Here is an 18,327-nt window from a genome sequence, read left to right on the forward strand (position 1 = left end):
GAGATAATAATTGTAAAACCTTTAACACTGTGACTGCCACATAATGAACACTCTATAATTGTCACCCAATAGGAATAGTAGGACAGAGAGAGGAGGTAGGTGGTATAATGGGTAAAAACTAGCCCAAGGGTCAGGAGAATCTGAGTTCAAATCTAGACTCAGATGCCTACTATGCTGGAAAAGTCACTATTGCCCTCTTTGTCTCAGTTTCATCAGCTAGAAAATGAACTAGAGAAGAATAGCAAACCACTCCAGTGTCTTTGTCCAAAAAATCCCAAATGGGGCCATGTATAATCAGACACAGCTGAAACAATATAACAGCAGTAGTAGTAACAGAAGTGGTGGCAATGGTAATTGGAGTGGAAGAGGAGTAGAAGTACCACAAGCAGAATGCTATACAGAGGATTCTTGGTTAGGTTCAGGATGGACTTGGTGAAGAAAGAAGAAGAAGGAAAAAGAAGAAGAAGGAAGAAAGAAGGAGGAAGAAGGAACAAGAAGAAAAAGAAGAGGGAGGAGGAGGAGGAGGGAGAGGGGGGGAGAAAAGGAGGAGAGAAGAATAAGGAGAAGGAGGAGAAAGAAGAAGAAGAGGTAGAGGAGGAGAAAGAGGAGGAGGAGGAGGAAGAAAAAGAAAAAAATTATAGAGTGCCTTTAAAGTTTGCAAAGAATTTTAGACATTTATCCCATTTGATCCTCTCAACAAGAGTGTAAGATAAGAATCATTATTATTTCCTTCAATAAACAGTTATTTACTTGTCCAGAGTAAAAGTGGTTTCCAAATAGTACAATATATCACCGGAGAATGGGGCCAAGGGCTTCTTTTGAAATAATGTTTTCTGCCAAGTAGGAAGCAAAAGGAAACAACAGAATTTCGTACTTAGCCAATCTGTCTTCGAAAAGGAGAAAGAAAAAGAAAATATCAGCAACATAAAGTGTACCGCAAAATCTGGTGATATTTAAATAAGATTTAAATTCATTCCGCATTTAAACAGAAAAGTGGGAAGTGGTATTAAATTCACATAAATGTAGGATTATGACGACCGGAGTTGGAAATATTAAGTGTGCCCACATAATGGAAGAAAAAAGATAGCAAGTAATGGGTTCAGAAGAGGACTCTGAGTTTTAATAGATCTTTCCTCCAAACCATCAGCAATGTAAAGCAGTGGTTAATGAATTATTTGACATGGCCATTTACTCATTTTAACTAAAAGTAATGAACAATCTTTATCGGTTTATCTAGGCAACCATTATTCCAAATCCAGCTCTCGGAGCTGGAGGAATCTGAAGGAGTGGGTTACCTGACATTACCCAGGAACTGGCCAGAGATTAAAAAAAAAAAAAGCATTAAGAAATATAGGAAGCAGAGCTCAGCTTCTTTTGACACCTCGGGAATCTACCTAATTTTGTTAGCATTTCTTTTATTAACTTTTTTTGGAGGCAATTGGGTTATGTGATTTGCCCAGGGTCACACAGCTAGTAAGTGTCTCAAGTTAGGTTTAAACTCAGGTCAGGTTTGAATTCAAGTCACATTTGAACTCAGGTTCTCTTGACTCCAGGGCCATTATTCTGTCCATTGTGCCAGCTAGCTGCCCAATATTCACTTTCTTTTTTTAAAAATTTTAATAGCTTTTTATTTACAAGTTATATGCATGGGTAATTTTACAGCATTGACAATTGCCAATCTTTTGTTCCAATTTTTCCCCTCCTCCCTCCTACCCTCTCCCCTAGATGACAGGATGATCAATATATGTTAAATATATTAAAGTATAAATTAAATTCAAAATAAGTATACATGTCCAAACCATTATTTTGCTGTACAAAAAGAATTGGACTCTGAAACAATATTCACTTTCTATATTGGAATGCAAACTTCTTGAAAACAGGGTCATTTTAACTTTTGCTTTTGTATTTCCAGGATTTAGTCCAGTACTTGATAGAATGACATCATGAATCTAGATTCAGATCTAGATCTCAGAGAATCTCTAGTCCAACTCTCAATTTAGAGGAAGAAAGTAAATGCCAGAAGTGTCTTTCCAAAGGTTACATAGGTAGAATTTCATTCCATTTAAAGATCAGAGAGAATGGATCAAGAATTACAAAGGATTAGAAGCCAAATCCTTTCATCTTACAGATGAGGAAACTGAGGCTTAAACTAACCCAAGGTCACACAGGGAGTAAACATGGTGATGAGGAAGTAGAGACGAGAATTTGAACTCCAGTGCCACTGCTTCTTAAGAGTTATCATTGATAATTTCTTTAAGCTTTACAATGAACTTTAAAAATATAATCTCATTTTATTCTCACTATCCCAGGAAATGGGTGCCATTATTATCCCATTTTATTTACAAATGAAAAAACTGAAGCACATAGAAGTTAATAGACTTGCCCAAAGTCAAATAACTAGTCAATATCCGAGACCAGATTTGAACTCAGGTTTTCCTGATTTCAGGTATAGCATTTTTTATTTATTTATTTATTTATTTTTACTGAGGCAATTGGGGTTTAGTGACTTGCCCAGGGCCACATAGCGAGGAAGTGTTAAGTATCTGAGGCCAGAGTTGAACTCTGGTCCTCCTGACTTCAAGGCTGGTACTCTATCCACTGCATCACCTAGGTACCCATTTTTTTCACTACACCACCTACATGTCAATAATAAATATTTCTGCAAGTTGCCTAAAGTTTAATTGCATATCTAAACAGAGGCAACACGTGAGAAATTGGCAATAGCCCAAAATTTGGAATCAGGAGATCCTGATGGGAACCCACCTGAGTCTCACATTTCCTAAATAGCTGAGTCTTTACTTTTCAGCTCCACCCTTTTATTGCTATACAGTCATTCAGTCATGTTTGACTCTTTGTCACCTCATGGACACCATGACTCTTCTGTTCACCACTATCTCCTGAAGTCTGGCCAAATTCACATCTATTGTTTCTCTAACACTATTTATCTCATCCTTTGCCATAACATTTTCATTTTGCCTTCCCATCATCAAAATCTTTTCCAATAAGTTCCATAGTCTCATAATGTGGCCAAGTACTCAAGCTTCAGTATTTGACTTTCCAATGAATAGCCTGAATTAAGTTCTTTAAATATTGACTGATATGATCTTCTTACTGTCCAAGTGACTCTCAAAAGTCTTCTCCAGTGCCACAGTTAGAACGCGTTGCTTCTGTGGCTCTCAGCTTTCCTCATAATCCAGCTCTCATCGCCATACAATGCTACCGGAAAAACCATAGCTTTAATTATATAGATCTTTGTCAATAAGCTGATGTCTCTGTTTTTAGTCTGTTGTCCAGATTTAGCACAGCTCTCCATTCTATTCCACTGTAAATTAAGGATTGTCTCCAGGGCTGTTGTGAAGAAAGTATTTTGTAAACCTCCAAATGCTGTCAAGCTCTTGTATTGGTCATTTCTTTGTCATTGGACTGTCAATTCCATGAATTCAGGAGCCAGTTTTTATTCATCTTTGCAGTCCCCCACATAACCCAGCTGTTCCTTATAGAGAATATAAATAGCCTCTCTATAGGTCTACCATATTTATACAGAATTGTTACTAGGATGATTCTGCCTATTCCAGGATGTCATGAGCGAATACTCAAATATCTCTGAAGTAAGAGGTTTTGAATGGCATAGGGTATCCAGATAAATGTTGAACTATCATCTCTCTGAGGAAAAAAAAATGTATACATGACACACTTTAAAATTTAATCTGCATTACTAGTAACATTTTCTCTATTCCTCTCTTAAGCCTCTATGATGAACAAAACAATATGTTAAGTCCTGATTTGAAGCATTATGCCAATTTCCAAGGTGTCAATGCTCACAATAAAATTTAACAATCAGCTCGTATTAGGTGATTCCAGTATAACCCCTGCATTCTGGAGAAATGAAGGAGAAAGAAGGGGAAAGAAAAGTTTCTGGCTGCTGAACTGGAGAGATTTTTTATGTGTCACTTTTATGTGTCACTGCCATGTGTAAACATTTTAGTTTTCTTTTCTTTCAACTACAGGCAATATGGGGCAATATAAGAAATGTTGGGTGTGATGTAAGAAAACCTCATTTAGAATCTCAACTCTGTTATTTACCATTGATGTGACCTTTGATAATTAATTTCACTGGACCTGTGTTTTCTCATCGGCAAAATGGGAGTTGAGCTAATTGACCTCAAAAGTCCATTCCAACTCTAAATCTTTGATTCTATCTTCCTGAAAAGCCAGCCTTTTGAGCATTGATATAGTCACTCTGTTTCAGACATCAAGTATTTATCCTATTTTTGGTGATCTAAGACTTGTGAGTCAATACGGTCTCCTCATATATGCCATAGGTAAGTTAAAAAGCATCCAGTCCCACTCCTCCAAAAATCGGTCATCTGTTCTATAACAATCCCTGAAAAGTAGCCAACCAAGCCATTTTTAAAGAATTGAAGAGCTAAGTACATCAGGATCTTCACCTAATCCTCTCTTAATGTAGCTTGAAATAACATTGGCATTTTGGGTTGTCATGGCTCACTGTTAACTTATGTTGAACTTGCAATCCACTTAAACCTCAACATCTTAGGCAGATGAGATGCTATCATCATTACTGCTGTAATAAAAACAGGATTTTGAGAATCCTCTCCACTGCCCAATCACAAGCATTGCATATTTGTAGTTAATCAAAACAGAAAAACAATGTTTTTTCCAACTTTAAATTTAACCAGGCTGCTCTTTGTTTCAGGGTATACAGCTACTGTTACATGAGTCATTATGGTAGAAGCTGATGAGAAAGTAGACTGAATGATAGACTGACTGCATGAGGCTAACCAAAGTGTTTTCTTAAAAATGAAGCTGTGAAGATTTTTGTAGAGGAGTAGAGCATATCCACTTTGGGTGATAGAAATAATTAACTCCTACGGATTTCAACAAATCAGAAATGTGATATTATATAAAGTTTTTGGAGACTGCCAAGTACAAATGAGATGAGTCCCCATCCCCAAAGTCTACCCCTCCCCTACAAGTCTTTAAAATCTGTCTCACTTGGTCTCAATCATGATAAATCCCATAAATGTAATGCTGAGTGGCAACTGTCCTTGATGTCATTAAGATCTAAGTTCAAATCCAACGAGTGTCACTAGCTGGGTAATCTTGAGTAAGTGACAACCTCTCTCTAGAACTCCCTAGAACATATCAAATGAGTGGAAGATGGACTGTCATCTGTATTGGTGAACTAGTTCCTGTACTGGGGGTTCTCCAAGCTAATGGGCTCAAATTTCCTTCACATGTGTGAAGGTTGTTGCTCAGTTGCTTCCTCATTGTCCAACTCGTGATGACACCATTTGGGGTTTTCTTGGCTGAGATGTCAAAGTATCATCTCCAGCTTATTTTGCAGATAAGGAAACTGAGGCCAAAAAAAAAAAAAAAGGATCAAGTTACCTATCAAGAGTTAAGTGGCTAAGGCCAATTTGAACTCTGGAAGAGTTCATCTATAAAATGAGCTGGAGAAGGAAATTGCAAGCCACTTCAGTATCCTGCCAAGAAAATCTCAAATGAGGTCAAGGAGAGTAAGACATGTCTGAAAATGGCTGAACCAATTCTGAGTGCAGGATTAAAGCCTAGTATAAATGCTTGCTACTTGTGGTTGATTTTCCATCTTCAAGGTGGACTCTATCCATTAAACCATACTACCTATCATTACTATTATTCACACTTAAGGAAGAAATTGAAATTGCCAGGATTTAAATAACTTATCTGTGGCTCCAGTAAGCTTGAGGAGGAGGAGCTGAGGTTCAAGGCTCATGTCTTAAAATACTCATAAATTCTCATATTTCTATGGAACTTTAAGATTCTTCTTTTCATTTTTTTTAATTCTTGGGGGGAACTTTAAGGTTTTTCAGAGTGTTTTCTTCACAATTCCTTTGTGCTTTTTCTCTCCATTTTACAGATGAGAACATCAAGCCTGAGATAAAATGATTTGGCTGTGGCTAGGCAGATAGTTACTTTTAGAAACGGGAATCAGCTCTAGCCTTTCTGATTCTGATTTAGATTCCAATTGTTCTTGCTATCAACCCCCCTCCCCACCCCAGTCTCTAAGAAGTCTTTCTATATAGCTGGACTCACTTCTGGTTATTCTTTTAAAAGCAACCCCTCGGCACTCTTGGACTCAATTTGTATTGAATAAGTCATCTACTTCTTTTATTACTCTTTTAGTGCTCTTAGATGATAGGTGTATGTGTGTATGTTGTGTGTGTGTTTGTGTGTTTATATTCTTTCTCTATTTCAGAAACAGAATTTTTGCACCTGGGGCAGAGTCAATTAAATGAAAATGGTAGGGAGTTGAGCAGGTTATCACAGATAACACTTTTACTGTATATTTAGTCCATTTGGAAAAGGGAGGACAGTCCTTTCCTGCTGTGGGGTTTGGGGGAAGAGAAATATACCCCCAAATAAAAATATAGGCAATAAGTGGGTGGTAGCCTAGAGCCAGGAAAAGTCAGTTCACTCCAGAAACTGTGGATTAATAGAAGGAAGGTAGTGTCCAGACTACAACAGAGAAAAAATGCTTGGGTTCCTGGGAAATTTTAACCAAATGTGAAGTTCATGTTTTCCTGGAAATTCAAATGGATTGAGCACTGGTCTGGAGTGAGGAAATTCTAAACTCAATTCTGACCTCAGACTCTTAAAAAGTCTACTTGCAGCCTCTTCATCCTAGAGACTTATACTGCTCCCATGACCCCTTTCTCTGGTCAGATTCTTAAGGAACGTTCCCAAGCTAATTATCTCCCCATTCTCCTCAAGACTCCACTCCTGACACTCCTGGACTTTCTCCATCAAGCTCCCATGTGGGTACCTTCTCTTTCCTTCCCTCCCCACTTTTTAGTCTTCTTTTACATGTTCCTTCCTACTCCCCACTTTTAAGTCTTCTTTTATGTGTTGCTTCCCTAGTTAGAATGGAAGCTCCTTGAGAGTAAGGACTGTTCTTTTTTTTTTTTTTTAAATTTTCATTGTATTTCTAGAACGTAGCATGGTATTTTGCATATAGTATGTACATACATACATACATACATAGTATTCCCTTGACTTACCCTCTATTAGACTCAATTTTCTCATCTGTAAAATAGGAATAAGAATATCTGCCAGGGTTGTTGTAAAGATGAGAAGAATTAATATTTGTAAATACTTCACAAACCTTAAAGCACTATATAAATGCCAACTTTTATAATTACTATTTACTTGCCCTAGTTATGGTTCTGCTCTAGTTAGGTAGACAATGCCGTAAGGTAGGTATTATCTCTAAGTTTCTGTCAGGTTTTTTTCCCCAAGTTATGCACAAGCTAGTCCTTAACTCTAAGGAATAACCATATGTTTCTATTTCATTTTTCCCTTAAGCACTGGAAAATTGGCCCCATTTCATTTCCTCTCATTATTAAATAACAAATTTGGATTAGCTGAGATAATATGTGTCTAAAATTAGTCATATAAATTCTGGGCCCAAGGGCTTAGGTTTTGGTTCATGTCAAGGGTCTCCCCAAAAGAATGGAGTAGAAAGAGAATTAATGTAAAATATGAATCAAGAATGAGACAGAAATTCATTTCCTTTCCCAAAAGAAATGCTGAGAGATACAAAAGACTCACAGCATGCATTGACAAGCCTTAAGCAATCAGTGATGTAATTTCTCTTATAATCTACCAAGAATTTGAATCATAAATCTCAGGAAATTAAGTAATTTGGGGGACTATTTATATCTATCCCACATTTCACCATGGCTTGACACTGTTCCCCTCATAGCCGTCCTCTCCTGGCAAACCTGACCAGATTGATTTCACATTCTTGGGAGTGGTCACCTTCTCCAAGAAATGCTAGAATAATTTAATGGATTAATTTATTAATCCATAATCACGTTGGGATTTCCAGGGATATAGCCATCTCAGGATTTAGATTCATTCACCTAAGATCAGGAAACAGAGAAAAGGCATTCCAAAATCCCAAATCAGGTTAGCTTAAGTAAGATATTGGCTTTAGCGACGATGTGTTCATGGCAACATGGCTGCCAGAGTAGAAGATAAGTTGAATTTCCATCCTACCAACCATAAAAGAAACAGATTGCCCCATAGCTGAGGGGAAAAAGAGAAGTGTTTCAGGGGGAAGATACTTCCTCTTTTAAATGCTACTGTGTCATCAGCCCTTCCTGCCCAGTGGCCAATAAGAGGGTTATTTTGTCTTATCCAAGACAGAAGAGTGTTTAGTTTCTCATGGATGACAGGAAGCAGTCAGGCAGGAATTTTTTCATTCTCAGAGCCCCTATGTGTTACGAGCATATGTAACCAACACTAGAAATAGGAGCTTAAAACATGCCCTTTTCAAAGTCCAGTTAAAAATGCAAAATGATTTATAATCCTTAAAAGGCTATCAAAATGCTGACATCATTATCACCATCATCTTTACTTCATCATTATCATCATCACAAAAGCATCAAGTAAATTAAATAATAATGAAGTTTTAAAAATCACATCAAGCTAATGAATTTTATTCTTCTCCACTAGTTTTGTCCAATAATGAAATTTTCTTACTCCTTACCTAAGTAAATAAAGAGTCATGACTCTTTTTTTTTTTTTTTGCTGAGGCAATTGGGGTTAAGTGACTTGCCCAGGGTCACACAGCAAGGAAGTGTTAAGTGTCTGAGGTCAAGTTTGAACTCGGGTCCTCCTGACTTCAGGGATGCTGTTCTATCCACTCCACCACCTAGTTGCCCCTGGTCATGCACTCTTATTGTTGAAAGGCACTAGCGACAATAACATCATTGGACTTGAAGCAAGAAATCTGGAGTTGAATATATCCTTTCTCACATGCTAGGATTATATCTTTGGGCAAGTCACTTTTTTTCAATGATACTCAGTTTCCTTGGTTATAAAATAAGGGGAGAATAATTCCTACTCTGCCTATGTCTCATAGGACAACATATGGGTATATGAATTTTATAAATTTTCTGGGGCTAACCATGACAGTGAGCAGGGCATTATGGCCAAAGCTCTGGGGTCTCGATGCTTGGAAACATAGGCTGAAGTCCTGTCTGTGACACATGTGGGCATTGTGATCTTAGGCAAATCACTTAACTCTCATTGTTCTAGGCAACTCTATAAGACTTTGCAGTGTCAACCTGCAATAGTTGAGGAAGTTTTTTTGTTTGTTTGTTTTGCTTTGTTTTTTGTTTTTTTGTTTTTACCCCAGGTATCTCTATGGCAGTGAAAAAACAAACCTAGTCCTTATTCTGTTTTTAAGACACAAATAAAAAGTAAAAGATTATCTGGTCTGGGTCCATACATGTGAAACTTTGAAGAAGAAGGATGTGAAGAAAACATGAGTCTTCCTGGGCACTGATTATTATCTAGTGGCTTGTTCAGAGCTTGGGCAATTAGCTCATTAGTTTAAGATAGGTAAAATTTGAATGGACACAGCCTGAATGAAGAGAAAGAATTAAGCAAATTCAACGGACTATGTATTAAGCTTTTGCTCTGTTTCAGGAGAATGAGGTGGCAGTCTAGAACTCGAGTACAACCTCAGAAACTTGCTAGCATGACCATGGGCATGTCACTTAACCCTATTTGCATCCGATTCCTAATCTGTAAAATGAACTGGAGAAGGAAATTGCAAACAACTCCAGTGTCTTTATCAAGAAAGCTCCAAAAGAGGTCATGAAGAGTCAGATACAACTGAAAAATAACTAAACAATGAAAATGTTCTAGGTACTGTAGTGGTTGCTAGGGATTCAAAGACAAAAATTCACCAGTCTTTGCCCTCGAGGAGCTTATGAATTCTCTTAGATATTTTTTCAAGTATGGAAGTTACAAGAACATAAGAAAACACAATATATATATATAAAGAAATTTCAAGAGGGACAGATGACCTGAGGAAAGGCTTCATATTGTGTTTCCTTGGTGGCACCTAAATAATGCTTCAGAATCTGTAGCATGGAGAAATCTAACCATGTACTTACTTGGAGCCAATCCTCCTGAGCTTGTTTCATTAAGTTTTTCAATCAGGCTTAAGTATTTTTTCTTTGGGCAGATATTTTAAGACTACAAACCTCTCAAACTGATAAATGGATCTGTGTCTGAAATATTATTATTATTTCTCTTTTTTTAATTATTGATTTTTTTCCTCTGTGTATTAAGCTACAAACTGTGCCTCCTGTTTCTTTTTTATTGGTACTGCCTCAGCAGGAGAGATCAGCCTTCCATGGAATTGCTTCCTATAATATCTGAACCTAGTTATTTCTACCTTGTTTTTCTTCAAGCTCTCCCAAGAGCCGAGTAGCAGTTTTGATTTTGAAAATGACCATGAGCAAAAAGTGGTGACATAGCCTGATAATTCAAGGTCTAAGGCCAGAGGAAAGACTCTTTTTTTGCCATTAGAAAATCAGAAATACACCTGTCTTCCAGTTTAAAGCCAGAGGGTCAGCAAGGAAAGCACAGCAGTACTCCTTGGCACTTGGCTGTTCTTGCTGAAAGCTTATTCATGTGTATATGACCTGAAAGAAAACATAAGGATACTAAAGCAGTGTGGTTTTTATGGAGTGTGTGATGGATGCAGAATCAAGGGATCTGGGTTCAAATACTTTATTTGCCATGTTCTACCTTAATACTTTAAGTAATTAACCTTACTTTTGTCTTAGTTTCCTCAACTGTAAAATGAGGATAATAACAGCAACTACCTTTTGAGTTGATATAAGGATAAATTGAGATGATATTTGCAAATCACTTAATATAGTGCTTAGTTGGGGCAGCTAGGTGGCGCAGTGGATAGAGTATCAACCCTGAAGTCAGGAGGATGTGAGTTCAAATCTGACCTCAGATACTTAACACTTCCTAGCTATATGACCCTGGGCAAGTCACTTAACCCCAATTGCGTCAGGGGGAAAAAATGCAGTGCTTAATACATAGTATATAAATATTAACTATTGAGGATGATAATGATGGTATTGACAGTAGTGGTGGTGATGGCAAATCCTTGACTACACCACAGAAGTGTGGTTGTTTTGGTTTTTTGTTTCATCTAAAGGTGATTAGAAGCAGTTGAGGCTCCTTGAATAGAGGAGTAATTAACTTTACAGACACGGAAGACTAACTAGATGAAAAATGCCCATAGTCAGTCCTGAATGTGAGTTATGGAACACTACCAACTCTAAAGAACTGAAAACAAGTCAGCAAGTAGCACAATGGATAGAACATTAGGTCTAGTGTCAGGAAGACGTGAGTTCAAATGAGATCTTCAATATTTAGTAGGTTTGTGAGCCTGGGCAAGTAATTTAACTCTGTTTCCTTCAATTTCCTCATCTCTAAAAAGAGCCAGAAAAGGAAATGAAAAAATTACTCCAGTATCTCTATCAAAAAAAAAAAAAACAAAAACAAAAAAAAAAAACAAAGGAGGTCACAATGAGTCATGCTTGATTGAAACAAATGAACAACAAAATCTCATTGATTAGCAAAAGTATCAAAGTTGCAGCCTTCAGTACCCAAATCAGAATAAACATCATTGGGAAATGATTAACAAAATAAATAAACGTAGTAGAATATGGATAATTCTGGTTAGTTGTTTCTAAGGCAAAATGCACTGTTGGGATCCATTTCTATTTCATTTTGACACCCCTGACCGCCGGTGTCAATGGAGAAGTTTGAATAGGCAGTAGAATCTTTAATATTCCAAACAATGAATTACAAAAGAGAAGTGGATTGAAGTTTGAGACAAAGAAACTTATGGTTAAAAAAAATATGAGTTGATCATATGCAAGGGATGATCCATGGATGGTCTTAATGGTTTACCAACATCTTCCTGATGTTAAGACCAAACCAAAGCAAAGTCAGCTTTTGTCATATTGCCTGTTACCCCATTATGGGAAGACAGGAAAAAAAGATGGGCAATGTAGGCCGCCATCAATGGGTTGCAATCTGCCTATTGGAATGAAAACCCATATTCATGAGATGAGATACATTTGTGTTTTTAAATTGTTTTATTCTTTTCTTATTATACATATATATTAACATTTAACATATTTCTTTATGAATCAAGTTGGGGAGAGAAAAATCAGAACAAAAGGGAAAAACCATGAGAGAGAAAATAAAAATGGGAAAAAAGTGAAATTAGCATGTGTTGATTTACATTCAACCTCTATAATTCTTTTTCTGGATGCAGATGGCATTTTCTATCCAAAATTTATTGGGATTATCTTGGATCACTAAAGCACTGAGAAGGACCAAGTCTTTCATAGTGGATCATCACACTATCTTGCTGTTACTGTGTACAATGTATTCCTGGTTCTGCATGTTTCACTCAGTATCAGTTCATGTAAATCTTTCCAGGCCTTTGTAAAATAAGCTCATTCACCACTTTTAATAGAATAATAATATTCCATTGCTTCCATATATGACAACTTATTCAGCCATTCCCTAGTTGGTAGCATCTATTCATTTTCTAATTCTTTGCTACCACAAAAAGAGCTGCTACAAACATTTTTGTACATGTGAGTCTTTTCCCCTTCTTTATGATTTTCTTGGGCTATAGACCCAGTAGTGGCATCCTAGGACAAAAGATATGCACAGTTTTACAGTCCTTTGGGGTAGTTCCAAATTGTTTTCCAGATTGGTTGGATCATTTCACAACTCTGCCAACAATACATCAGTGTCCCAGTTTTCCCACATGTCCTCTGACATTTATCATTATCTTTTCTTGTCATCTCAGCTAAGATCAGATTCATTTGTGTAACTACTGGATACTAGGGATACAATGAAAAAATAACTCACTTTTCTTGAGAAACTTAGTGTACTTATAAACTTTCATTAAACCATGTATAATTTCCCATCCAATTAACTGATACTGATTTTGTATAAAATGTATTTATGTATATGCAGGAGTGCTTGTGTGTGTGTGTGTGTATGTGTGTGTGAGTGTGGGTACCGATATAACGTTGTGTCTGCTGATAGAATATTGTAAGCTCCTTGAGGGGAAGCATGGTTTCATTCTTGCATTTGAATTCCTGGGATCTAGAATAGTGTCATAAATTTAAATTATTTAAATTGTTAAATTATTAACAAATGTATATTGAATTGTATTCAATTAAGTTACTCTTCAAAGTGATAGTAAGATACAGACCTTATTCTTCCTTCTGCTCTCTCCTCTTTTCTTCCTGCCATTCCTTTGGGAAATGGATCATTAATAAACAAGCATTTATAAAACCCTATTGTGTCAGGTAATGTGCCAGATGATGAAGACACATAGATAAAAACACAAAGATAAATGCTTACTTTCTATATTTCCAGGAAGTCTCATTCCTTTCTTTCTCATCCCTTTCAGGTGTCTGATAGATGTGATTATGTCTTTGTCAATGGAAAAGAAATGAAGGGCAAAGTGAATGTTGTGGTGAAATTCACCTACCAGCACCTAAGCAGCCCCCTGGAGATGACTGTGTGGGTGCCCCGACTCCCACTCCAGATTGAGGTCTCTGACACAGAACTCAACCAAGTCAAGGGTTGGAGAGTTCCCATTGTCTCAAATAAGAGGTAGGTATTATAAGAATCAGAGAAGTGGAAGTCAAATCTCTACCACCTACTGATCCTTATGGATAGAAAGCATAATATAGTGGGGAAAGTTAAGAAAACCTGGATTTAAATGCTTTCTCAGGTATTTAACTAGTTGTGTGACTGTTAGACAACTCATGAGCCAACGTCTTTGAACGTCAGTTTCATCTTCAAAATGGAAATAATACTCCATGTACCGACTACCCCACAGATTTATTTGGAGGTTTTATTGGGATAGTTTTTTGAAGTATTTAGTAAATTTTAAAGCACTAAGTATGATCTAAGTATAAGTTACTATGATCACTTGGGTCACCTTGGGTCAATCAATTAATATCTCCTAACCTCAGTTTCCTCATCTATAAAATAAAAGGATTGGATTAAATGGAAGCTCAGGTCCCTTCCAGATCTAAACCTGTATCTTTACACATGGCACTCAATCTCCCACTTCCATACTTTTACCTAGGCTTTCCTATAGGCCTGGAAGGCATTCTCTCCTCCCCTGAGTCCCTTGAAATCCCTATTTATTCAAACTCAGTTCAAGAGTGAGGTACATGAGATTATTTCTTACTCTTTCCCCTTCTATTAATGCCTATATATATAAATATATATATTTTACTTATACATGTACACATATGGACTGTAAGTTCAGTGAAGATAAAAACTGTTTCATTCTTGATTTTGAACCTCCATCACAGGACCCAGCATATAGTAGGTGCTAAAGCAATATTTGTTGATTGAATATTCAATTGATTACATGATCCTATAAACTGAACAATTTCCCCAACACTCGTTGAATCACAAACTATGAGGATAGTCAATTATTCTTAATACAATCCCATGGAAAAAATGCAATGATCATTATTTATCCACACCAGTTAGATAACTTTGAGGGTGCTCAATAAGTGTAATGACCGCGTATTTAAAGTCAGCCGGAGTCAGGAATTCAGGTTAAGGGGAAAATCTTCAATATTTATTGAAGTGAAGAGGTAAATAAAGATTGCGATAGCAAATATAGGCAAGAAAGATTGCGATAGCAAATATAGGCAGTTGCGACAGCAAGTCAGCTAACAGAGAGAGACGTGAGCCGAGCCAACCGTGGCAATGGCAATCCCAAAAGTCTCTCCTCCCCTTCCTTTTCCACTCCCCTGCCTCCACCCACCAAAATCATCATTTCCTATACAACACATCAGGACTTGCACAAAGAGTGGGTGGGGTCATTCTTTCTCCAAGATTATATATTAATAGAGTATGGTCCAATTACTATTTAGCCTCATGTGCTTGGGACCTCAGTGCATCAACTCAAGCCTCAGCCCATTACAAATAAGAAATGGGTAAAATGCAGAGAAGACCACCATCTTAAACACCAAAAACTTTCCACTATTGCAACTAATGGAAAAAAATATCTTAGCTGGTCAATATAAAAAGAATTGTATAAGGCCAGTATCTGCCTTTGAGGAGTTTACTATTGAAAATAGACATGCTAGGATTAAAGTTTTTTACAGGGATGTTAGAAATAATCTAGTCCAAGTCCCTCATTTCATATAGAAGGAAACTTTTTTTCAAGGCAAAGAGAGGAAATGGCTTGCCCCACATCCCACAGATAGTAAATATTAGAATTCAGATGATAACCCATTTCTTTAGACTATAAATTTAATGTTCTTTCTATCATATCTACTTCCCTAGGGTGGACTGCTACATAAAGGACAGAGACAGAAACAGATAAGAGAACATAAGTTTTATTTTGACAGCACAAAGCATAGAGACAGCCAGATGGTATAGTAGATAGAGCTCTGTGCTTGTAGTGAGGAAGACATGAATTCAAATCCAGTCTCAGACATTTACTAACTGTGAACTTGGGCACCTCTGTTTGCTTCAGTTTTCTTGTCTGTGGAATGAGTATTACAATAACAGGATCCACATCCCACAGTTATTGAAAATCAAATGAAAAAAATCATTGTAAACTACTTCATATCACCTAGGAAATAGTAAATAAATATTAGCTATCATATGTATAAATATTAGTTATCATAACATACATATAAATATTAGTTATCATAATAATTTATAGCTTTAGTGAGCTTCCTGGAACACTGAGAGAATGTCCAAAGTCACAAAGCCAGTATGTGTTAGAGGCAAGATTTGAACCGAATTTTTTCAGGCATTATCCATTAAGTCTCACATAAAGCTCAACTAGCTTAGTAAGACAAAGGTTTGATTTGTAAGCTAACAAGGAGAAATTACACTAGTCAGGCATTCTTAACCTAGAGGCCATGGACTACCCTCACCCCCCCCCGCCCACCTTCGACCAAAGGTTCTATGAACTTGAATAGAGAAATTACGTTTTTATTTTCTAACTAAAATTTTAAAATGTCCTTCAATTATGAATTTTTAAAAAAATATTCTGAGGAATCCACAAGTTTCACAAGCCTGCCAAAAAAATATCTGTGAGACTATAAAAGGTTAAGAACCATTTGGGCTGGATAACATTATATCTGAATCCATATGGAATTTTAAGATTTGTGAAGTGCCTTGTGACTATAATGTTACTTGATCCTCCCATGTACCCCATGATGGTAAATGCTGTTAACTCCATTTTAGAAATATGGAAACTGAGACCCAAAGAGGTTTTTTTTTTTAAACTTACCTAAGCTTAAACAGTACCTATGGGCTTGGACAGGATTTGAAATCAGATCTCAGTGATTTCAAAGACAACACTCTAACTACTATAACAACCTTCTTCTCTAGTTAGTCTCTGATGGTTCTTCCAGCTTGCAATCTACCCATCAGTCAATCAATAAGCATTATTTTCTAACTCCTACTATGTGTCAAGCAGTGTCCTAGGTCCTGGAGATAAAACTACAATGAATGAAACAAACTCACAATGAACCTAAATTCTAACCTATCAATGAGCAATGATGTCTGCTCCAGGTGTGTGAAGACTTCTCCCAGAGGAATGACTGGATGAGAACAGTTTGTTTCCAAAGGCCATGAAGGCAACTGAAGCAAATGCTGTGGCACTTTTAGAGTTTGCTTAGGTATCGAAGTTGCCAATTTCCTTCACTGAGTTCCTGGTTATCACCAGTCATCTTGCCTTGTCTTGCCAATGGACTTCAGTGTTATGAGAAAGTGAGACTGATGTCTTAATTCTGCCTTCTTTAAATCCAATTCACAGGAAAATCAGGACGTCAGGACATGTTGTTGTTGATCCTCTTTGAAATAAAGACAAAGTTTAAAAAAGCAAAAATTTTTTTTAAAAAGTTAAATATGAGGAAGTTTAGGCTCTTCCAAACCAGAGGGTACTACCAATTGTAGGGACCAGGAAAGATTTCAAGCAAAAGTATTCCTTAAACTGAGATGTATCTTATAAGACAGAGCTAAGAGAGGAATTATCATATAAATATAAATAATAATTTTTGTGTGGGTGAGTATACTTTAGTAAAAAAAGGAAAATTCTGAGTGAGAGAATAAGATTCTCCTTGGAATAGTCCTACTGGTCTTGGGAATAATTGGGTTTCTGGCTTCGATTGGAAGATGGGGATGGAGGAGGGATCACTGCCACTGCTGAAAAGGACAAAACATGCTGTATTCATATAAAAACCTGTGTCAATAAAAGCAGAGTTATTTAGTTAGGAAGCAATCTTGTGGGCCAGCCCAGATGTTGTAACAACTGAATGGTTTAGATGGTTAACACGTGGGACCAAGTTTGTGGGACTGAGGAGATGTTCTGGTGGAGATAGATATGTGAGCATCTATACCAAGGTCTGAGGAGCAGGTGTCCTCAGGTCCCATAGAAGAAATAGAAACTTTAAAGAGCTACCAAGCAGAGAAATTGATTTAGATGCTGTAGTGGGCAAAGCTAGTCTCATCACAGAGTTGTCATATAGGAAATGGGGCAGGGAGATGCAAACAGCAACCCAATAGCACAAGCCTTCTTGGAAGGGTGCTGCTGGCACTGAATGCAGCTTTCAACTTTTCCAACTCTAACATCCTAAGAATCCAGTACAACAGAGACTTCCACAGGGCATTGGCCCCAACCTGTCCACTTGGTAGGGATGTGAGGATTGGTATGAGGAAGAAAACTCATAGAAATAAGCCAGGCAATTTAGCACAGTGTTATGCCTGGCTCTGATCCTGCTCCTGTCTACCTGCTTGAACTCGGGCGAGTGATTTAATTTCTCTGTACTTCAACTTCCTCTTTTGTAAAAATGAAGTAGTTGGACTCAATGACCTATAAGTCCCAAACAGTTCTAGAGCTATGATTCTGCAGTTTGACTTAAAGCCAGAAAGATGTGAGTTTGAATCCTGCTTCAAATACTTATTAACAGTGTGATTTTGGGCAAGTCACTTATTCTCTGAATCACAATAAAATGAGTAAAATAATGATACATCTTTTATGGGTTATTTGTGAGGAGCAAATGAGATTTTATATGTGTGTGTATTTATGTGTGTATATGTATTTATATGTACATGTGTTTTTATGTTCATATATTTATGTATTCATGTTTGTATGTATGTTTTTATATTGGGCATGTTTGTGTTCATGTGTTTATGTGCTCATTTGTTCAAATCTTATTATATTTATGTTTATATATACACATATATTTATATGTTTACATGTTTCTATCATAGTTATACATTAGATCATCTTGCAATTTGTAGATCGCTTTGTAAATATCTGTAATTTGTGATCATCATCATGACTATTTTCATTTTCTCATCAAAGTAATAATAATATCTGCCTTTGTGTATACTTTACAGGTAACAAAATATGTTACTGTTTTT

The 18,327-nt window shown here is 36.8% G+C and overlaps 1 protein-coding gene across 1 annotated transcript in view; it reads left to right on the forward strand.

Moving 5' to 3' along the window:
* TMEM132D (transmembrane protein 132D) overlaps positions 1–18,327 on the forward strand; it is a 932,744-nt gene that overhangs the window by 896,368 nt on the left and 18,049 nt on the right. The window contains exon 6 of the mRNA XM_051972611.1: positions 13,322–13,527. Coding sequence (XP_051828571.1) covers positions 13,322–13,527 — 206 coding nt within the window. The remainder of the gene's footprint in view (positions 1–13,321; positions 13,528–18,327) is intronic.

Source organism: Antechinus flavipes, chromosome 1 (assembly GCF_016432865.1).
Source record: "Antechinus flavipes isolate AdamAnt ecotype Samford, QLD, Australia chromosome 1, AdamAnt_v2, whole genome shotgun sequence".
Classification (NCBI taxonomy): Eukaryota; Metazoa; Chordata; class Mammalia; order Dasyuromorphia; family Dasyuridae; genus Antechinus; species Antechinus flavipes.